The following is a 22,912-nucleotide window of genomic DNA, read 5'->3' as shown; positions in this document are numbered from 1 at the left end:
CCCGGCCGCGCCTGTGCGCAGGGCCTGTGTGCTTCCGGTGTGTGTTGGCGAGGGGACGCGGAGCCGGGGAGATGGCGGAGGGCGGCGCGGAGCGGGCCGACGGCCGGATCGTGAAAATGGAGGTGGATTACAGCGCGACGGTGGATCAGCGGCTGCCCGAGTGCGAGCGGCTGGCGCAGGTGAGGCGGGGGGCAGAGCCCGGCGGTGCGGATGGGCTGAGTCATGGCGCTCTAGGCCGCGCTCGGGACGCGGCCCCGTGAGGGGAGGGCGGGCGGCGCGACGTGCGGCCGCCTCTTGTCACCCGGGCTGGTGCTGAGGGGACCGGGGCTCGGAGCCTGTGCTGTGCTGGGGCAGGGGACAAGTAGGGGCTGCTCTGGTTTGTCGTTGGGAGGGCGGGAGCTCTGTGGGCCAGAGCTGCCTTCATGTCATTGATCCTGTGCCAGGTCACACAGGCCACGCTTTGCATCCTTCTAACTGGGTTGTGTACGTGCCCCAAAGTAGTGGGATGGAGGGCCAGAGCAATGGCAGGTTATGGGCTGCCTACGTGCTGAGCAAACGTGTCTGTGCACCCAGGCACAGGCAACCACACAATCACAGAACGTCAGGGGTTGGAAGGGACCTCGCAAGCTCATCCAGTCCAATCCCCCCGCCGGAGCAGGAACACCCAGATGAGGTTACACAGGAAGGTGTCCAGGCGGGTTTGAATGTCTTCAGAGAAGGAGACTCCACAACCTCCCTGGGCAGCCTGGTCCAGGCTCTGGCGCCCTCACTGTGAAGAAGTTTTGTGTCATATTTAAATGGAACCTCCTGTGTTCCACATTGTACCCATTGCCCCTTGTCCTATCATTGGTTGTCACCGAGAAGAGCCTGGCTCCATCCTCCTGACGCTCACCCTTTACATATTGATAACCACAAATGAGGTCTCTCTGATGGTTTCGTAATGGTAATCACAGATGTGGTGCATCTTAAGGGTTTTTTTTTATGGACTTGTTCTGTAGCATAGAGATTCCTGTGCATCTTAGACCTCAGGACAGACAGGTTGGATTTGCTGTTATGTTCTTTCCCGGTAGGATAGGCTGCAAATGCTCCACTTGATCCATGTGTCTTGTTGCACTGTATAGCACATTGTAGGATTCTGAAAGCAGGAGCCTTAAGATAAGTAACTTGCATCTTACACTGTCCTAAGACTGTATTGTATGGAGAGTATGCACAGGTGTTTGACCCCACAGGCACAGGTGGGATCTGCATAGATGTGCGCACTGTGACCATGTTTCACTGCCGCATAGCATGTAAATTGTGTGGCGATAAGAGCACATCATGGACAAACCATTGTACAGAGTTTAAATTATTTCAGTCGGGTACGTACGTTTTGGAAACAGAATTCATTTTTTCTTTTTTGTAATTTTCTAGTTTCTGACCTGGTTTTTTTGCAGCCTCACAGATGCTCTGGGCTGTTACAAATTCTCCTATGTTAACATTTTTTTACAAGATATTTGCTAGAAATTACAACTGAGGACTAAAAGTACATTGCGGTGTCCTTAACTCCTCTAAACAAAGTCAAATATAGTTCTCAAAACCCCAAACCCAGGACTATTATAATTCCATGCTTAGACTGTGAAGCATGTAGTTTATGCTTTTTCTAATAAGCTGTAGTTAAGATATGAAGAATGTAGATGAAAGTAATAGCAAAACAAGTTTTTGGCCAAGGTATCTAATAGCATATCTGTTCTACACTTAGGGCTTTGTTTTGGCTGGGAGAGAAATCAGTCTGCCATCTGGCTCAGTGCGCGTGAGTGTGAGCTCACCAGACCTGTCTGAAACGTGCTGGGTTTCTTGTTCGAGACAGACAACTTATAGCACGTGTTGGGCAAAAATGGAACTAGTACATTTCCAGTTTAATATGTGTGTAGAACTGTATATTTACTGCTGCGTATTTTTCTTATTTTAAGAAATAAAACACCTAAAAATGAATGTACAGTCTATTTTGTGTTTTTGACTTACATGGGAATTAGACCTACTCTCAATTTAAACTGAATTGTATTCTTCACTCATGGTGATAATTCTTTGCCTCTTGCAACAGGAAGGAAGATTGCAAGAAGTAATTGAAAACCTTCTCTCCTTGGAAAAACAAACACGGACAGTAAGTAGCATATGGTGTGCAACATTTGTGCTGGGTTGTCTTACACACCCCTTTGTATATCAGTTTTTCTCTTTTGTTCTTTTCTTTAAAAAGAAAATCAGTGAGGCTAGATATTTTTTTTTTCCTTTGAATAATAGAAGTGCAAGTGACAGAGGTCTGCAGGTTGTTTATCCCATCACTAATATGTTGTTTGTTTGTTACAGGCATCTGACATGGTCTCCACATCCCGTATCTTAGTTGCTATAGTGAAAATGTGTTACGAAGCTAAAGACTGGGATGCTCTTAATGAAAATATTATTCTCCTGTCAAAGAGAAGAAGTCAGCTAAAACAGGTGAATTTCATTCTTTGAAACAAAAAATAAAATTAGATTTGGAGCTGTATTATGTATATGATTCCCCCTTGTCTGTAGGGACTTCCCTGACTCTGTAGCACCTGCCTGAAGATGTTATTAGCTTCTGCTGACATTTATTGGTGGACATGTGAAAGCCAATAATGAAGCTGGTGTCTGGAATGAGTCTTCGTCTCGTGCCTGAGCTCTGTGTGGTCCAGCTCGGTGTTCTCAGCAACACAGCTGTGACTTCTGCTTTCAGTGTATGGCAGCGCTTTTAGATGGTGGTTCATCTTTACACTCTTCTGCACTCTATATTGTAGACACATTCTTAATTTTTCATGTTTGCATGAGGTGCACATTAAACAGAGTTATTGCAATTTACTGTGATCACATAAGGTGTACATCTTACATGCTTGCTTTTGGGGCTGTCATACTCTGGAATTTTTCCCAGTTCTGTCTGGGAAATCAGCTGTCAGGATAGCTGAAAGCACTTGCATTTAAGAAGGTACAAAGTTTATTGCACTCTGTTTAGTTTGACTTCATTAGAAGTCAGCAATGGGTAATTTTAATGGCATTGCTTTAGGAAGAAAAAGGTTGCCTGCTTTTTAACATGCAGAAACATTAGGAGTTTGTATAAAAGTAGAGTACAGTTTGGCTCTCTTACTTGGACAAACTGTGCCTGAAGACTTGGATCATTTCAGCTGAATTTTCTTCTTGAGGAAGAAGTTTCCAGAAGTTGCGTTCTTTTTTTTTTTAAATAATTAGGTATTTGAATAATAATTGTAACAGCTTTGCCAGCAGAAGAACACATCCCATTATCTTTGCGTGCTGCTGAAGGTTACCGGCTTGCTAGGGCCTGTTGGAGAACATGCAGAGATGGAAAAGCCTCAGTCAGAAACACTTACGCCTCTTCCTTCCCTTCCTCAAAACTCTACAGGTGTCCTACAGAGAAGGGCTAGTGCACACACTTAAGAGGTGTCCCTTCCCTTTGGCCACGCAGGTCTGAGGGCAGACAGATAAGTTTTGTCAGTCCATGTGAGAGTCGTCGGGATTTGGCAAGAGTTCCACTTTCCAACAGAGAACCGCGTGGGATGCATTATTGTGAAAACCATTGGAAAAACTGAGTAGAAAGAAATGACAGAACAGCATCGCATTTGGCTTCTAGGATCAGTCACTAGAATGATTTTACACATTTTTGTGAATCAAAGTGATTGGATATGTCTTGCATGCTTTTTGTTGAAATGAGTCTCTTTAGTTTGATATGAAACTATGTAATACTTACCTCCGAGTGTTAGAGAGCATTTGAGAAATATAAAAACACGGTATGTTTTTCTTTTCCGTTATTCTACTAGGCAGTTGCTAAAATGGTCCAGCAGTGCTGCACTTACGTTGAAGACATCACAGACTTACCAGTCAAACTGCGCTTAATCGACACATTGCGTACGGTTACAGAAGGAAAAGTAAGATTTTGTTTTAAGACTGAATGTCTAAAAGGTAGAATAAAAATGTTCACCTTATTTAAAAGCATAGCTTCTTAACATTATTTTTTTAATCTTGTTCAAATAAGAGCAAAAGTGTATTTTTAAATTAACCTGAGAAGTCAAAAATTGTATTTCTTTCCAAAAGACCACAAATATTTTCCAGATTTCATATTTAAGTAATGTGCTGAAACACAGGTCATGTTTCCATGATGTAGATATTTGGATGTATTATTAATGTAATTAATAATACATTTCACAGTACTAAAATGCCATTTATTTTTCACTTTTAAAAATGTTATGTATTTGAACTTGTTAGAGAAATGGGCAGGTTTAGTTTAATTTCTACTGCACTTAGGAAGGTGTTACGTACAGTTGTGGTAACCGGAAGGTGGTATCAAAGCATTATACCAAGTTATTTATTTACATAATATGCTTTTTGCTTGAACAAAATACACAATTCTGGATTAAGGCAAATTTGTATTAATGTTACAGCTTTTGCCTGTTCAAAGTTAGTTTAAATTGTTAGGAATCAAGTATTGTTGATGTATGGCTGATTAGGCGTGAGTGAAATAATGCAAACGGTAGCACTTAGTACATTAACCACCGAAGTCTTAACTTCTTATCTGTTTCAATATATTTTAGGAGATAGAACATCTAATGCTTCATTCACAGTACTTTGTTGACAGTGCACATCTTTTTGTGTTTCCTTAAAGAACAGTAGACAAATTTAGGCATTATTTTTTAGAGTATAGAGTATAGAGTATGGATACACAAGGAATTAACTGCTTGCATGAAACCATCAAATATATGTCTTAGAGGGGTTGTGGTCTCAGAGTTTGAACTCTTTAGAAAATTCCAGTGTTTAAACTACTACTTCTGATTTCAGATATATGTGGAAATTGAACGTGCTCGCCTGACAAAGACGCTTGCAACAATAAAAGAACAGAATGGTGAAGTGAAAGAGGCTGCCTCCATTTTGCAGGAACTGCAGGTAACATACCGTGCAACTCAAAATTGCATCAGCAATAAAAATTAATTCTGACTGCTCTTAGGTTATTGTTTAGAAACTTAATCATGTACATCTGCAAAAAGCCTGGAATGAGATTAAGTGTTATTAGTGAAAGTGTAATTCAGTTCTAACTGTCCCATGGTTAGGTTACATATAATATTTCCCATTTCGAAACAGATTTCCATTCTCTGGGTAGTACATTGAGTTTAGTGTTGGTGGATTCTTCTGGTGTAAGTGGGCACTATAATTCAAAATTGAATAACCTTTTCTCCATTTTCACTTGCTCTGGAATAGCCGTTTTTTCTGTTGCTTTGTTTTTCTCTCCTGACAACCTCCCACTCCTCTTGCACAGTTAAGTCTTCACTTGATTTGACTTTGGCAGTGTTAAATTGTGACCTTTTCATTTTAGGTGGAAACCTATGGTTCAATGGAAAAGAAGGAACGTGTAGAATTTATCCTGGAGCAGATGAGACTCTGTCTAGCTGTAAAAGACTATATTCGGACTCAGATTATCAGCAAAAAAATTAATACAAAATTTTTTCAAGAAGAAAACACAGAAGTAAGTCATTGCAAGATTTCTTTCCCCTGTCCATCCTAATTTTAATCTGACATGTCTCTCTTCAGGTCCAAGCATATTTGAATCTCTCTGTTTTATGGGACCCAGCTGGATTTCATTTACATGACTAATGGACTTGTATTAATTTTACTGTTTGATGCTGTTTCAGAAACTAAAGTTGAAGTACTACAACTTAATGATCCAGCTGGATCAACACGAAGGCTCCTACCTCTCCATCTGCAAGCACTACAGAGCCATTTATGATACTCCATGTATCCAGGCTGAAAGTGAAAAGTGGCAGCAGGTAAAAAAACATGGCACGCAAAACCTCTGTATTTTCATGTGGCAAACACCCATTTCATTACCAGATAATTCACAGCAGGTCAAGGAGCTCATCAATCTGTTGTTGGTTTTTTTTTTTTAATGACTATGGGTTAGTTGAGAAGAGATGTTATAAAGTTGATTGATTTCAAATGAATATTTATAACTAACATCTTCATTATATTGTCTTTGAAATCTGTTGTGCATGCACTACAAATGTTACGCATTAGAAAATATTTATTTCTTGTATTTCTTTTAAATAGCAGAATTTTAGTTAACCTGAATAAATTTAAATCTGTCACTGTGAATGAGGGTTAATTTCTGCAAGATTACATCAATTTCACTTTAACTTCTTAATATGCTGGGTTTAAGCCTTTTACACGTTAAATTCTAAGCTCTGTGGGCAACGTTTTCAATTCCTCTGTTTAATGATGGCAAAAAGCCTCACACTCTTTCCTCTTAAACAGGCACTGAAGAGCGTTGTTCTTTATGTTATTCTTTCACCTTATGACAATGAGCAATCTGATTTGGTGCATAGAATTAGTAGTGACAAAAAGCTAGAAGAAATCCCGAAGTATAAGTAAGTATTCTTTCTAATAAACAATTCTTAGGTTAAAAAAAGAGTGTCTCTCTCAAACTGGCTGTGCAAGTGAAATCTGTTTACGATGAGTCTGCTGTGAACATCTCAGAATTTAATGTTGTATGAAAAATACTGCAAAATTTCCATGATTGTGCAAGTTCTACATTAAAAGAAAAGTCTCTTTACAAGAGAAAGATCTTTATTAGAAACAGTCTGACTTGAGCTGCCCCCTGATAGCATGAAGTATGAGAGTATATTAATGAAGCACAATGAATATTAATGGTAATGAAAATATTTAAAATTATTTATTTGATCTATTTAAGTATGAAATGAGCATTACTAATACAGGATTGTAAATCACCTTTGCTAAACCATTTAGAGACCTCCTAAAACTGTTTACCACCATGGAGCTGATGCGATGGACCGCTCTAGTTGAAGAATATGGGAAAGAATTGAGAGAAGGATCCCTGGACAGTCCTGCAACAGATGTTTTTGGCTGTACAGAGGAAGGTGAAAAGAGATGGAAAGATTTAAAGAACAGAGTTGTGGAACATGTAAGTATGGCTGTCTTAAAGCATTAGCTATGTATTCAGTGCCTCAACTGAAAATGCTTTTCGCTTGCTGTATTTTAGTTACAAAGAGAAACAAAAACATGCCTAGTAAAGCAGCAGATAAATTGCCTTTTCCATTGTGTTATATTTTCAACGTTTTATTTGCTCGTATATCTTTAATAAAGGTAGGTGTTCGGCACAATTGCCAGAAAAAAAAGAGCATATTGCACTCAAATTGTGAGATTTAGCATTCACATTTCGATAGAGCAGAAACTTGAAAGTCTTGCTTTATGTCAAATTCATCATTAGTTGATCTAATTATTTAATAATGTAAAAATTTGTCCTGTAGGGACTTTCATACCTTTTACAAGCAAACAGTTTGTTCACAACTCCCTTGTACCTTATGCTGGACTGCTGTTAGAGCACTACAGCTCCTAATCTGCTTTTAACATTGACTTTTATATTTTTGCAGCCTGCTACAATTATTTTTTGCACATAACCCTCTACTCTGAACACTTTTATTCCAGAATATTAGGATAATGGCTAAATATTATACCAGAATTACGATGAAGAGAATGGCACAGCTCCTGGATCTGTCCGTTGATGTAAGTGTTGCTTTGCTTATCCTTCTTTCATAAAGGGTGTGGGAGTGTATGTTTGCATGTTTGTGGCAAAAATGTAAGTATCCAGCAGAGTGACATTCTCTTTTAATTTGAATTTGAGTTCTCTTTTTAGCCCAATAAGCTCTGTAAGTGATGCCATAGATCATCATCGCGTTGTTTTACAGACAACGCAGAAAGACAGAGCGTTACGCTGCTTGGGACCACATTCTCAGGGTTTACACTTGAGTGTTTATGAACGTTCACGGATTTAGTATCTGTTGTTGTATCTTTATATATCTGTCTCTATATTATCCTTGGAGCTCTTGTAGCTTCATCCTCAGAAATTCCCCTGTTGGTGTTACCAGTGCTTTTCAGCTCTCAAGGGAAGAACAAAGTGTGCTCCGGGGATGGACAGGGGGCATTAAGAGAACTTGAGTTCCTTGGGTTATTTTTATGAGAAGGAATCTAAAAGTCTGTTGGGATTAATAGCATTAATCCCAAATATTTCTCACTTTACTAGTCAATACAAAGAGTGTATTTTCTTGCCTTTATGGGAGTTAGAAAACTATTTTTTTATTCCAGCCAGAACTCCCATGTTGTGATGCATGTGCCCATAAGGCAAAAGCTGCTTAAAAATTCATTTGTATTCAAGGTCTCATTTAAATGCTGGAGCTTCTTGTCTTGTGTTTCAGTGTTAACCACCCATTGACAAGAGCTTTTTAACACTGACTAAAGATGCAGGGTTTCTCACCTTTAAATGTCCCTGTTTAGAGATGGTTGCACTTTGGGAACATGGGGTGGAGGAGTCTCCCTGTCATACCCCTTTGTGTTTTCAAGAGTTTTCCGAAGAGATTCATGCCTCATGGCATATTGGTATTTCCAATGCAAATGAAAAATTTTACCCAACTGTCTTTTAATTAAATCCGCTCTTTTCCACAAACGCTGAATAAACCTTCTTTGACGGAGGTCAGTAATTTACGTGGATTTTCCTATGCCTCACTTGTTCTGATATCTCTGTAGCCAAGTACTCCAAGGTGTAAAAATGTGTTGGTGTAGTAGATTGAACTTTAATTTCATGAAAGATAATAGTCTATAGGTCAAATGAAATAAAAGAAAAACGTTTTTGAATAGATGGTGCTAGTAGCTTCTAGTGCCAACATGTGTAATATTAAAGTATTCTGCTTTTTTTAAAAGTACAGAATTACTACAGCGGTATTTCTGTTAAGTATAAAGAAAACCTTGTTCCCTGTGATTCAGTGCTGTTTGGGAGGAATAGCAATGCTTCGTTGATAAAAATGCTGTTTTCTTGACTTAGTGCTGTTTGTCTTTGCAGGAGTCGGAGGAGTTCCTGTCCAACCTAGTGGTTAATAAGACCATCTTTGCTAAAGTAGACAGGCTGGCAGGAATTATCAATTTTCAGAGGCCTAAGGACCCAAACAATTTACTCAATGACTGGTCTCACAAGCTTAACTCACTAATGGCCCTAGTTAACAAAACCACACATCTCATTGCCAAAGAGGAGATGATACATAACCTGCAGTAAGGTGCCTCAATAATCTCAGTGCTTTTAAAGAAGGCATTAAATCTTCATAATAGAGACTATTATTACAGTGTGTATATGGTTTTTTTCCCTGTCAAGCCTTCCTGGTCTAAAATTTAGAACATAATTCTGAAATTCCTGTTGACAACTAAGTTCCCTTGGTTATTCATTCAGTTGTTAAATGCTTTTGCTACAATTGGTGAAAGAACATAATAAAACTGTATTGCCTGTATAATTGTAGTCTTGTGATTTCTTCTTTTCCATGTATACCTTTATCTGTCTAACATATAATTCTGTGGTTATTTCATTACAGGGCTATTTTTGAGGCTGTGATTGAGAGGATATACTGTAAATAATAAAATCCTGGGGTTTTACAGTAGCATGCATTGAGGTAACATAACAATAATTTTGTGATGTTATGTCAAGATACTGTTTGAACAAAATTCTGGATGCTCATGCTTAAGAATGCTATTTCTTGTGATTTGGGACTACAGATAGACTTTATTAAGTAATTCTGAACGGATTGAAAAACCTACCTGAATTTTTGCTGCTCATTTGTACTTACTTGGTGCAAGTCACTTAATTTTCACTGTTTTGTCATCACAGTTTGTAATGGCCACAACAGCAATTATGCAGTTAGCTGTTTAGTTAGTGGTTCAAAGCTGCTGCATCTCATAATTGAATGTGTTATATTCAGAGAAGATAATCTCCCCATGTCTCTGTTCTGTTGTTTTTTTTAAGAAAGTAAAATAGTAACACGAATAGTATAGTAAGAATCAATGGAACTTTTATTGAAATTGCTCTGGTTTTTAATGATTTTTTAATGCTAGCCATAAGTATTCATAACTAATTAGGTAGAGGCTATAATTGTAAATGATGTATTGAGATGTATATAAATCCTCTCTCTTTAAAAGCACACTGACTGAACTTCATTCACACCAACATTCTTAGCACAGGTAATTATCATATGAATACACAGCAAGTCAGGAAACTTCAGACTGATTTTGAGTGAGGGAAGTCTGTGAAGGGGCAGGAAAAGATGGAAGCTTTGAAGCAGTGATTTGCATCTGAAATGTAGACTTTAGACACAGCCTAAGGGAAATTTGGGAATGGGATTTTGGAGGCAAGTAGCTTTATCAAACCATACTAATCCAGCTGACAGCATTTAAGCAACAGAAAAACAACTATCAGTGAGGGAAGGGAGAAAGAGGAGCAGACTGTTCAGAAGGCACAGAACACTTACCATTGAACTTCCTAAATTGTATTATAATCCAAATTGTATGAGTTGTGTAAAATCTGGTCACAGCCATGTCTGAGAATGGGATGTACTGGTCCTTGAGAGGCCAGCCTTAGCAGCGCAAGCAAAACTGCCTGTTGCTAGGTTAATGAACAAAGTAACTTCAGTCTTCGCCTTGTCAATTGAAAAAAAAAATCGATCTTGTGGAAATTCAGGCAAGAGGTATCAGAAAGGGGAACAAGGAAGTGGGAACTTGCCTCTCCCATCATAAACCTTTTAATTTCATTTGCAAATCTGGTCTGGAATCTTCAAGCTCAAGCATTTAAGCTTATGGACTCTGACATACCAGATAAGAGATGCTGGACCTGTTTCCCCAGCCAACCTTTTCTTTTTTATCCTCCAGTGGAACAGTTCAGGGGTTCCCTGGCCCTACGTCCTGGGGTTCTTGCAGATCCTGCTCCCTCTCTGGCCAAGCTCTATCCTGCTCTGCTGCCCTCATTTGCATTTAGAACACGAGCTTGTTGGAGATGGTTTCTCTCCCCTCAGAACTACCTTTTGCTGTCAGCCCTGGAATGAACCTGGAAGCATTCTTGTCTTTCAACATCTCCTTGAAACTCAATTCAGAAGGATTATCAGGGTTCACTTTCATTGCCTGTATTCCTACCAAAGATCCACAATGATCTAGCTTTTTGCCTCTTGGTCGAAACAGATTTCTGCCCTCACCGAATTCACTCATATCACTTTCATCTTGGTTTGACAACACAGAGCCCAAGGCCAACTCCCTGCCTGCCTGTCCTTAGGGGGAGATGCTGTTGTGTGTGAGTCCTTGGTGCCAGAAGTAAGAATCCCTCAGGGCTTCCCTCCTCATCACAAGCTTAAAAGAGAAGTTTTAAAACAGAATTGTAGAATTATTGGACTGTATGGTAAGCCTAAGGGAGTGGAAAAGAATCTATTCATTTGGCCTGGAGTTAGTTTGGGGTTTTGTTTGTTTGTTTGGGTTGTTTGTTTGTTTTCTCTTTTTTTCTTTTTAGTGGACGACTGTTAATGGCAATGAAAGGAGTGTATCTTGAGTCTCTCTGGAAAAGGTTGCCACATTCAGGTTGCTAGGAAAAAAGCTGTAAACTTTTGGTGCTAGTTAACCTCAAAGAATGCAGATACATGTCAGATATAACTCCTCCATGGGCAATTTAAAGGTCAACATAAAGGCATGCCGACTTCTTAAAAAATGCCCCGAGATTGAAGATCTTTCCCCGAGATTGAAGATCTTTGATCTTGACAGTGGGAGATCAAACCACCACAACAATCTGAACTTTGTAGTTCTATCTCCTCAATGTACCCTCAACATCCCCTTATTGCCGCTTGCTTCTCAACACTCTCATTTTGTGGATCAAAGGAATAATGAATTAGTTTGAGTATTACTTGCTCTAGAAATTGTATGTGCTTGAAGAGTCCACGTTTAAGAAATGTTGTCCTTGGATAATTATGGAGTAAGATTAAAGTTGAGATCATCTGTTCGTTAGAGGACTCTGGAGGAACTCCAGGGGAATTTTCATGCTGGAAAATCAAGTTACTCATCAGCCTAATAATCAAACATTAATGGCTGCCTAGAAACAGTTTGCTTTATTGTTTAGTAAGACCAAGGATGACTGGTGCTATCTAACCTCAGCTCTACCACTGACTTGTTTGTGGCAGAGGGTAAACCACTTAACTTGTGTTAGTTCCCATGATTGCTGCTTCTGAGCGAGTTCAAAAATTTATACAGGTCCAGTGTGTTAAGACAATAAAAACATCGCTGCTGTTACTGCAATCAGTCTGGAACTTCTATTGAGAAAGGCTCCTGGTGTTTTGTTTCTCGGAGGTGAAAAGTCCTCAAGATTCCTGCTGGGATGTTAGGCTGTGGGGTCAGGGAGGCAATTCGGTGCTGAATGCTTATTACTTTTACAGGTTAATTGTAATGTGTTTTCCTGTATTCTGAAGTTAGACATCATGAGCGGAGGTGATTGAAAATTGCATTTTCTGTACTGGAATTCAAGAAATGCCATTTCCCAGAAACAGAAGTGAACTTTATCATAAAACAGAAACTGATTTTCTGAATACCTTGCGAAAGCAAAAGTCTGAGCAGAAAGGGGGGAAAAAAAAGTAGCAGTGTAAGTTTTAAATAATTAAAATAGTTTTGTTTTGAAAATGTAGAAACCAGGCTCTAGCTGTGATTCCAAGCGCACAGCTCATGAGCGCGTCAGCACTCCAGGGCTTTTTGGCTCCCAGCTCCATGAGCCCTGAAGCGAGTGAGGGTTTCAGAGTTCCCAGCTCTTCAGAATCCCTGCCACACCTTCCAGAGCTCTGCTCAGATCTTCACTGCATGGCAGGGAGCCCAGCAGCCCGGAGTGGCCCCAGGTTTTCAAACTCCTGCTTTTTGGCAAGGAGTCTGGATTCTCCAAGGACCTGGGCACGGCTCCTGGCTTCACAGAACAGTCCTAACACACAGAATCCTGACTTCAGAGCGGGGAGACGGGTTGCGGGACGACGTTAGTGCCTTCTGTGCAGGGTTTCCTTGCAGTTACAGTCCCCAGGAGGTTGGGCTTACTAAACTTCCAGCAGGAAATTACAATTTTCAGATCTGAAAGGTTTGGAAATCTTAAAAAACGTAAAAATGGAACTGAATTTGGTATCACTGCATTTGAGTTTTTGTTTTGCTTTTTGTTTTAATCTTACTATTGTAACAAGTCCCTAGAAATATCACTGTTAGGCTTGCGAGGATCTGAGTCCTGTCAAGTCTGGTGTTGAGCAGAGATTAATTTTGTTCCTATCCCATGCCTCCCTATTGTGCCTTTGGCATTTCTCACATGTGCAACATACACTGTTGGCTTTTCTTCTGCTCCCAGACTCTGTGTGACCGGCTGCTCCTGGTCTCCTTGGGCAGAAGAAAGAGTATGTGCTGCAACCGGCGCAAAACCCACATTCTGCAGCAGAAGCCCAGCACCGCGAGCTCTCCTCTTGTCGTGAAATCCCATTAGCGAGCACAGCACACGGGGATTCCAGGAACTGGAACAATTCTGAACAAGCCAGCCAGGAGTCAGCACGTCACACATCTGCTCTGTGCCCAGCCATGCTGAGGGACGACCTGGCTTGTCAAATCAGCCTGTGGAGCTGGGAATGATGGGGTTGGTTGCAGAGGGTGGAAGCCAAAATAGCAGCTGCCACTGGGGTAATACACATGAAGGAAACAGAGACATCTCCTGCAGTCCCTCCCAAACTAGCAGCTAATATCATAAGCTTATTTCCTTAAATTATCCTTTAATACTGTATTGAAATGTATCAATAAAGCCACAGGAAATCTCTTCCCATGTAGTGATTTTCCACTTAAAAAAAAAAAATTATTTCTAAGAAAACCTTCCTTGCATTTTCTAACAGAAAAAAATTACCAGTAATCCAAAAAGTCACTAAGAACCAAACACAACCACCCTCCAAAATAAAAGGACTCGTTCCACTTCAAGAACCTGGACTGAACGAGACACAAAGTTAGATCCTCAAAACGGTTTCCCCTTTATCTGATTCAGCTGTTCCTTGCACGGTTTCCCCTTTATCTGAATCAGCTGTTCCTTGCACAGTGCCCATGGAAAACACCTTTAAGAGTCACAGTTTGTGCTTCAGCTTGCTGGGATGGGGTCCGAGGTGGGCAGGCAGGAGCAGCGATGGCCCAGGGCAACCTCTCCAGGAGCGTTTGTCCTCCTGAAACAACATCTCCTGCTTGGGGCTGGGACAACCCTCTGGCAAGGCACAGAAACAGTTAACTACCCTCCCAACCATACTTATAAAGTTGAATTTAAAAGTGCACTGATTTACGTCTGAGGCTACAAATGCAAAGGATTTCTTTAAATTTATTTCCTTCTGCATTTACATTTTTGCAAAGAGCTCTCCCTTTATAAATGCATTGCTGATGAATATTGAAAATATTCTTGGGCGCAAGTATCTTCTTGCAGCGGCAATGCATCAGAGGCTTGGCTGGTGGTTATTCTTCAAAGAGTTAGGAGGCGTTAAATGTAAATCTAAATATAAATGTATTTAGGAAAATCCAATACTAAAATGATCTGGATCTTCTAATTATTTTAATTAAAGTAGAAGGAAAAGGTTTTTTTTAAAAAAAAAAACCTGGAATCCTGTTAAGATTTTTACTAAGATCCTGCAGTAAGCTGCTTTCCCTCGATTTCTTGACCACGATGGCCAATACATGGCGAGGGGCACCCAAGCCAGGAACGCCTTGAAAAAGCCAGTCAGCAAAGCAGCGCAGGTATTAAGAACTGATCGCCAAACCTTTTGAGAGCACAGCTAATCGCGAAGATCACTCCGTGGAAACAAAACTGTTACGCAAGGCGATTTCTGGGATTCCGGGGCAGCCAGAAGCGCGTTACCAGCCGTTCTTTGCCAAAAGCAGGTGGGTTCTAAAGCGCGACGTACAACGCGAAGCTTGTTCCATCACCCGGCGCACGGACCTGGGGCTCTGCAAGTTTAAGGGCAATAACTTTTTTTTTTTTTCCCTAAAAAGCACAAAAACCATCAATAACCAAAACCCAAACAAAAAACCCAACCCAGCCACAACAGGAGAATAACCGCAAGGAAAAACCCCAACTTCTCCAGCACGGGTGAGACTTTGTCCCTTCCCTCCGCGGGCGCGCAGCTCATACCGCCTCACGGAGGACGATCCGCAGCGCTCCGCCGGGGCCCTCGGCCTTGGCAGGAAAGGGCCGGGGGCGAAAAAAAAGAAGAGAGAAAAAGGAAAAAAGTAAACCCCCCCCCCCAAAAAAAAACAAACCGAAAAAACCCGGGGCTGCCGGTTGCCAGCGCGGCCGCGCCGCCTCCAGCCGCTGCGTGAGGGAAGAGCCGCGGCCCCCGCCAGCCACCGCCTGCCCCCGCGGGGCCGCGGAACGGGCCGCGGATCCCCGTGCGGGTCCCGGCGCGGGGCCGTGTCCGGTCCCCGTCCCGCCCTCGGCCGCCCCGCGCTGGCCGCCGGGCCGCAGGAGGGCGGGGGAGGGCTTTCCCACAATGCTTTGTGGGGACGTTGACAAGTGGATCCAAGATGGCGTAGAAAGTAATGACAGGTAAGTCAGGACTTCCCCATTCGCCCCCCGCGGGGGCCGGGGGCGGCAGGGCCCGGCCGGAGAGAGCTCCGGGAGGCCCCGGGGGATCCTCGGTGCCCCGCAACGAGCCGAGCGGCCGAGCGAGGGCTGGCGGCCGGGCCGGAGGCTGAGCGGTGCCGGCTGGAGAGGGCCCTGTGTCTGCGGAGGGGCCTGCAGCGGCAGCCGCTCGGGGGCTGTTTACGGGCGGGCTCGGCCGGAGCCCCGGGAGCCACCGCGCTCTCCCGGGGGCCCGCAGCCGCCGGCGGGCGGGTCGGCGCGGCCCTGAGCCCGGCGCAGCGGGGCCGGGCTGGAGAGCCGGGGGTGCCTCGCACAGCCCGGGCGCCCCCCGGTCCGGAGTGCTCGGGCAGGGAGGGCGGTGGGGGATGCGGAGGGGCGGGGGGCAGCTTTGGTTTTGTACCGGGCGGGGCGGGAGGGGGCGGCCAGCGACAGCCAGGAAATAATAATAAAATAGAAGTTTAAAAAAAAAAAAAAAAAAAAAAGGTTTAGGTAGGGTTTGTTGAAGGATGGAAAAATAAATTGAAAGAATTTAACGGCTGTTGTGAAATGAGCCCTCAGAGCAATGCAGGCTTGGCAGATAAGCTTATATTTTTGTTTTGTGCAGGATGGCTTTGTCAGGGCCTAGTGGCTACAAGTTGGGAGGTCTGGGATCACCTTTTGTACAACGCGGCTGTTGTGAAACTGAAAATAGGAGAGTTTGTGCTGCAGGTTGTGATAGAGTCCTCCCAACAGACACTGGACGTGTTGATATTTTGGGGGCAAATGCCCAAGCAGGGAAAGCATAAACCGTACCCCTCCTGGAGGGGGACGTGGCCTTTTGTTGATTTCCAAATGAGTGAAGTTGTTTGGCTTCCACGCGTTGTTAGTCAAACTGTTGTTTGATTATAGCAACATGCTTAAACATATCGTTGATGGAAATCAAGAAATAACTGCAGGGAAACGGTTGCAAGGTTGCTTTCCAATTAATAACAAAATGAGTAAAAGATAATAAGGTAATAGGATTTTTGCATTATCGGGGTACAATGAGCTTGAGATGAAGTTTTAAAATAACATATTTCGCTTTTCATTGAAGAAACAAAATAATTCAGTTGTAAGACACAAAAAAGTCATAAAAAATTATTATCCCCATTGACAGATTGAGCGCATCAGGACTAGTCTTGTTGGGATGGTTTGAATTGTTGGGGTCTTCTAATGTTATCCTTAATAAATAAAGTAGTTGACACAAGGCAAAGGATAAGATATCCCCCCCCATTTATTTTAAGAAAAGACACATTCCTTTGTAAAAATGAAAAAACCAAAACAAATTAAATGAAGCGATACTTGGCAAGTTTGCATTATTTTCCAAGACCGATTGGTAGAACGAGAAGGTCTTAAAATACCGTGTTTTAAATTCCATTGTTTCCATCCTTTTGAGTCATCGCAGGTTGTGAAGGAGAACTCTGGGGTTTTTTAAACGGCCAAGCTGGTTGGATTGGGGCAGGCGGGGGTGCTGGGCGGCTGGCGAGTCCTCTGGAGGGAAGAGCTCATTCTGAAGGCGCAGTCGAAATTTAGATGAGGGGAGAGGGTACAAGTGACCACGATGCTCCCTCCCCCTCCTCGGATGCAAACCGAGGGATTCGCCCGGAGATGAATCAGACTTTAGTAGGCTCAGCTTTTACAGCGTATAAATTGCGAGCGGTGAAAGCCGAGTTAAGCTTTTTTGGTTGAACTTTAATTAGCAGAACAGTTTTTTTTCATTGGTAAAGTGAAGGAACATTTTATGTGTTATTACTGATAAAATTGAGTCCTCTGTAATTTGTTAGGAAAGCAGAAATTACTTCCCCCCCCCAGCTGAAATCACATTTCTATTATCACTCCTCACCTCTGTGACTTTTTTGACTCATGAAATGTACAGAGTATTTCCCTTTTTAAGCGAGCCAGAGGAACTTTTCTATGAAAGAAGCTCATGAAAGTGATGGCTCTAGGACTTGAAGGATTGTGATAGCTGGGGCTGGGGCTTTGTTTGTTTGGGTTTTCTTGGGGAGTGTTTTTGTTTTTCCCCAGCAGACTAAAAAGCAAAGGGAGATGCGGAAGCAGCACCTTAATTTGTAATTTGTCGCAGTTCTGCTTCTTGGTCTGTCATGGAGGATCCTTTTCCTTTGTGAAATCTCATTGATTTCAGAGAAGTTGCTCCTGGGCTTTGGGGTCTGTATTAGTAGATCTGGGTGCAGGAAAAGGGCTGTAGTTTGGGGAGAACTTCTGCTCGAGGGTTAGATTCATGGGGAAATTCCCATCCTGAAAAATGCAAGTAACAGTGTCTAGAAAGTTGGACGAGGTAATATTTCCAAGTGGAAGGGGCACAGGCCTAGTGCTTGAGAGACCTGGAAGCCGGATGCAAATCACTTTACCTGGTTACGCTTCCTTTTGAAGGAATTTAAAATTGCAATAGTGAATCTTTCCAACTTGTAAAGAGTCTTGACGCCTATGGATGAAAGAGGCTGTGTAAGAGCTGGGCAATATTATTACTAATGTTTTCCAACTCTGTTAATTTACTAGTCTGATGAAATACTTTCTCCAACATTGGCAATTATTTTTGTTACTAACATCATCTTTGCAATTATAGCTGGATATTCTTTCCGACTTCCAGTGTGCTTTTTTATTTTTCTTTTTATTTGTTGTTTACTACCGCCTTACATTTGTTACTGCACTTTATTCTAGGTGTTTTCATTTTAGTAATGGCAGAAGCAATTGCTGGAGCAATTCGACTTATTAGTTGAAAGCCCTTGAATCTTTCACCTTGCTGGCATTCCCTCCTGAGGTCGGTGGTACCTATAGGTCTGGTAGCAGGATGAAATCTAAATTAGACCAGTCTTTTGTAATAATTTACATCCTGTCTCCTGTATACAAAGTGGAGAACTAGGGAAAGCCATGGGAGCTGGGCTGGACAAGGAGGAGGAAGGATGGTGTAATTCTGCTCTAGCAAATTTTGTTTTCCTGATCCTCTCCTGCTCACCTATCATTGCTGTTTAATAATTTCTCGCTTTTGTGGAGGTCCCGAGGCAAGATCCTGTTATCACTGCATGATATACGTGTCTTTCCCCTTTAAATGGAAGTACTATGGGTTAGATTATCAGAACAAACAAGATCTTCCTTTTTTTGTTCTCGTTTGTCCTGCTATTTCTTCTGTGGCTTTTGGCAGCAGTCAGCACTTGTGTTTATGTTTATCAATGACATATTTAAAGGCATCATACTTTGTATGTTTGATTTCTTAGTCCCTTTGGTAGACTTCTGTGATTGTCATTCTTCTTCCAGCAAGGAAGAAAAGAGAGTATTGAAAGACAGGCTGCTTTTTCAGAAGTCTGCACACAGCATTGGTACAGAATAAAAAAGCTGAAGGAATGCTTGGTCTTCTGGAGGTTTTGACTGGGAAAGTAAACACTTGTATTTATTTTGGGAGGGAGGAAGAAAATAGCTAAACTTTATAGATAGTGAAATTAGGAGTCTGCAAGGTCAAATGGTTCCACAGAACCAGGCCAGCTTGTGGTGATTTCATGATGGGGGTATTGATGTGTAACTCAGGTTCCTTATTCAAAACCCGTCTTGCTTACTGAGCTTTCATCTCCTCTTCGCATACCTGTTCACAACATGAGGCTTCAAGCAGAAGCAATCACTCATGTCTGAGAAACACGGAAAAGTGGATATCACTGTAGGACAAGAAGTGCTCAGGGATTGAAGCAGGGAGGTTGCAATTAGCCAAGGGTGAGACTTTGTTTTTCTGTTGCATTTCCTTTGCACTGCTAGTTGAGGTTAAAGGATACTGTGGCTATAACATAATATCCAAATATTTCTCTACAATTTTATATGCAATTCATTATCATAAATTTAATAGAAATGCACTGATTATTTACCCAGTGTTTTCTCAGAGTCCTCCAAAACGCCAAATTGCAGACTTAGGACAGGAAAGCCAGATAAGAAATCGTGGGTTTCAATCTTTTTCCTCCTTAAATGTAACTTTACTGCACTGAGAGGTTCCATTTCATGACTAAAAAGTTTGAGTGGTTGTTATTGCTCCATCCTACTTCTGAATGTACAAACCGCCACATTTTCTCAGTGGCACGGAGTCTTTGTCAGATGCCAGAAGCCTCGTACTTTAGCAAGAAGGTAATTTAGCATTAACACCACCGGACTATAGAGCTTTTCTGAGAAGCAGGAGGTTCACGGTGCTGCTGAGCTGGCAGCAAGAGTTTTTGTAAGTGATTTTACGCAAAGAGATGTTTTGGAGATGTTACTCTAAACTGTGATGCGATTTGTTTCTGTTGGTCTCAGGAAGTACCACTCGCATGAAGAACGATGTGACCGAGGTGGATGTTTTTAATCTTTGGCTTATGTGTGGTCTGGGGAAATACAGTTTGTGATTTCTCCTGTTTGTAAGTGGTAGGAAAGCTCGTGGTTCTTGGAGCTGTAATGACTAAACATTGGAAGAAAAAGATGAGTAGAGTTATGTTAGGTACGAAATTTTGATTGTTGGAGTGGCAGGAAGTGAAGGGTAGAAATGTGAGCAGCGTGTGGACTCGTCTGAGCTGGTTTTGTGGTAGTTATTTAGAAAAGATCTTCCAGTCTTTGAATTTCGCAGAGGTGTGGTTTTTTTTTTTATAGTTATATATAGCAAAAATACTGCATTCATCAAAACGCTAAAAATTATGCTGCTTAAATATGCTGAGAAGGTCTTTCAGAGCCCTTCAGACCCCATGGCAAAAGGGAAATACGTCAGACAACAAGAGCTGGTTTTGAGAATCTCGGTTGTTAATAATGTGGCACGAGTGTTTAATTTGCTGGAAAATATTTAATGGTTCAGCAAACCAGGAAAGTAGCAAATCTGTGTGGACATAATAAATGGAGAATGCCACAAATGAAAAGCATAGTGGTTTTGGCAGGGTATAAAATAATACTTCTTCCTTATATATCTTCTCACTTATTGTAAGATAATCTGTAGTTTTGGAGGCGAAAGTTTCATTTCATCCTGGGATAATTCTGGGGGGAAGGGAAGAGGCAGCGTGTGTCTGTTCCCGAGGAATGTTCCTTTGCTGCTCTCAACTCAATTCCCCACCGCGAGCTGGGATTCCCAAATCCTGCTGAGCAGCCAGGGCTGCTGCCTCGGGTCCCATCCTCTGCAATTTGTTGGGTTTCCTCCTTGCCTGCGCAGGGAAGGCTTCCTCAGCATCCTTCTGCATCCGCGCTACCGCCGGGTTGTAGCCGAGTGCTGTGGGTGTTTTATTGAAGTGATGGTTTTGATTATAGTTGTTGTGCTAATGGTTTTGAGGTAGCTGTTCTCTGGCCGTATCTCAAGACACTCACACGTTTGGAATGGTGCAGGGCATTTATTTGGTCGTTCGAACTGACCGATACGACTTGGCTGTGGTTGTGTTTGTATTTGTTTGGCCAGGCTGCACGCCGCTTTTTTTTCTTCCGAAGTTTTGTGAGAATTATGCCGTTAACCACAGCAGGGTCGTTACTCATTCCTGCTGATGTCTGTTCTTTGAGTGGGGTTTAAAATACGTGACTGAATCTCTAATGTTCGTTTCAAAAGGAATGAGTAGGGTGAATGCCGTTGGGAACCCTGTGTTTTATTTTGCGTATTGCCCATAGGGTTTGCTGTGCAAGGAAAACTTCGGAATCCATATTCTGTCCTCTGGAGAGGTCTAAAAATTGACCCTGTTGGTAGTATCATATTCCTGCATTTGAGGAGAGCAAACAGGGATGTTATAAAAGCATTATCCAGGTGCAGAAGGCTTAACTTCATTAAAATACAGAGTGAGAAGACAACTCCCCAAACCAAGCTTAGCTATATTATGCCAACCTATTTGACGCACAGTCTTGTAAAAAATGAATTTCAAAGGTTATTTACAATAAAGATAGCATTTTTTAGTGGTGGAGGTTAGTTATTGCTTTGAACTTTCAAAACAGGACACAAAAATATCATATACAGTTACATAATAGGGACGGTTTTGGGAAAGATGTGCTTGGAGGATCTGTGGGTGGCATGATTGTGTTATTAAATCTTATGGTAGGACCCTTTTGTGCTAAGCACTGTATAAATGCATAACAAAAACTCCGTCACAGTATTATTCACTACTGTAATAAATTTAAGTTCATTATAATGCTGCAGTGAAGACTGAGGAACATTGAAAGAAAAATTTCCTGTTTTGTGTCATAACTTTCTGGCTTGTTTCTGTGCTCAGTTTCTGAAACCGTGCAATACAACTGATATTCAGCATGAAGATTTTGACTTTGCCTCTTGATTGGATTGAGAGCGATTCGTGTTTTGCATCTTAAACAGAAAATGAACTTGGGCTTTTTTTCTTGTTCTGTACAAGCGTAAAATCATGGTATTTACCTGTAGCTTCTGCGTTTGTGCTGGTGATCAAAGCCGTGTTCTTCAGGTAGATCTCTGGTCATAGGGCTGTGCTGTTTGCAGTGCTGGGACATGTCTGGAGTGGAGAAAGTTCTTGGATGAAAACGAAAGTTTGGCATTTGAGGGAAGGCTGTTTTCAGCATCGCCGCAATATTCCTGTTAACAAGAGGAAATGTGGGTTGAACCACTGAGCTTTGGAGCTGCTTAACTACTGGGGAGGAAAAAGGGTTTGCATGAGGTTTTCCAAAAGGGGATATGTTGTGATAAATAATCTCCTAATTTAAAAAATATTTTTATTGCTGAAATCCAAATGCGACTGTGTTAGAGGAGGCTGCAAATTGAGCACGAGACACTGATTAGATTGGTAAACTTTGGCAAATGAACTGTGGTCAAGTGCTTTCCGAAGGCAAAGCTGCTGCACGAGCAGCAACTTCAATGAGCATCGTGGAAAACTTTGTGACATATGTTTTTGCGTTTAAACTTCTGAGATACATTCGTAAATATCCTGATATTTGTTTTGTGTTGAAACGATGCTTGGGAATCTTCTTCGACTCCCCTTTGCATTCCTTGGGAACACCGTTTTGTACTTGCTTGGCATTTTGAAAATGAAGTGACAGATGTTTAGTCACCTATACACAGATGTACCTATGGATCATAAGGCAAACATTTCTCAAAAAAAGACTTTTGCCAATATCTTATGACTCAGCAAAGAAAAATTTCGGTAATTGCATGATGGTGGAAGTCCTTAAGATTAATGGTGTTCACTTTTTTTTTTAGTCAAAATTATTACTAAACATTATATTGTGAAATGTGCAGAGAGACTCGTGTTCTGTTATTCATGTGCTTAAAAGCAAGGTTCTGCCACAAGGATAGTTTTAAAAGTTGTGGATTATGACATTTAAAATAGCTTTTAGGATACGAATATGGTGTTCTTCTGCAAAGTGCGCTTGAGTTTGGGACTTGCAGGTTGGTGCCGCTCCATGGAGAGCTGGCTGGTCCTGTTGTGCTGATTTTTTCCCTTTGTTTTTCTCTGGCAAATT

At 41.7% G+C, this 22,912-nt stretch overlaps 2 protein-coding genes across 5 annotated transcripts in view; both read left to right on the top strand.

Annotated features, from left to right (window-relative positions):
- Positions 1–3: 3 nt before the first annotated feature.
- PSMD12 (proteasome 26S subunit, non-ATPase 12) lies at positions 4–9,360 on the top strand. Its single transcript, XM_065647788.1, has 11 exons — positions 4–179; positions 2,081–2,140; positions 2,344–2,472; positions 3,825–3,932; positions 4,840–4,944; positions 5,372–5,521; positions 5,688–5,822; positions 6,307–6,419; positions 6,799–6,973; positions 7,498–7,575; positions 8,906–9,360. Exons 1-11 carry the CDS (start codon positions 72–74, stop codon positions 9,113–9,115), a joined length of 1,371 nt encoding a protein of 456 aa, XP_065503860.1. The 5' UTR covers positions 4–71; the 3' UTR covers positions 9,116–9,360.
- A 6,038-nt stretch (positions 9,361–15,398) lies between these two features.
- The window catches only part of HELZ (helicase with zinc finger), a 77,592-nt gene continuing 70,078 nt past the window's right edge, over positions 15,399–22,912 (top strand). For 3 of the 4 annotated variants that reach the window (XM_065647708.1, XM_065647707.1, XM_065647706.1), the window contains exon 1: positions 15,400–15,445. Coding sequence is in view for 1 of the 4 variants with exons in the window: in XM_065647710.1 (XP_065503782.1) it covers positions 15,439–15,445 (7 nt within the window). In the remaining 3 variants the exon portion in view is untranslated. Of the gene's footprint in view, positions 15,446–22,912 lie in introns of all 4 variants that reach the window. The other variant, XM_065647710.1, reaches the window with a different exon arrangement.

This window comes from Caloenas nicobarica, chromosome 18 (assembly GCF_036013445.1).
Source record: "Caloenas nicobarica isolate bCalNic1 chromosome 18, bCalNic1.hap1, whole genome shotgun sequence".
In the NCBI taxonomy this organism is placed as follows: domain Eukaryota; kingdom Metazoa; phylum Chordata; class Aves; order Columbiformes; family Columbidae; genus Caloenas; species Caloenas nicobarica.
This window is presented reverse-complemented; position numbering and strand designations above follow the sequence as displayed.

What these genes read in the sequence shown, in the direction of transcription:
- PSMD12 (XM_065647788.1), top strand. Translation starts at nt 72, where the DNA reads ATGGCGGAGGGCGGCGCGGAGCGGGCCGACGGCCGGATCGTGAAAATG. An exon ending in TGGAAAAACAAACACGGACA is followed by an intron (nt 2,141 to 2,343) that starts GTAAGTAGCATA and finishes TGTTTGTTACAG; the next exon opens with GCATCTGACATGGTCTCCAC. An exon ending in GTACGGTTACAGAAGGAAAA is followed by an intron (nt 3,933 to 4,839) that starts GTAAGATTTTGT and finishes TTCTGATTTCAG; the next exon opens with ATATATGTGGAAATTGAACG.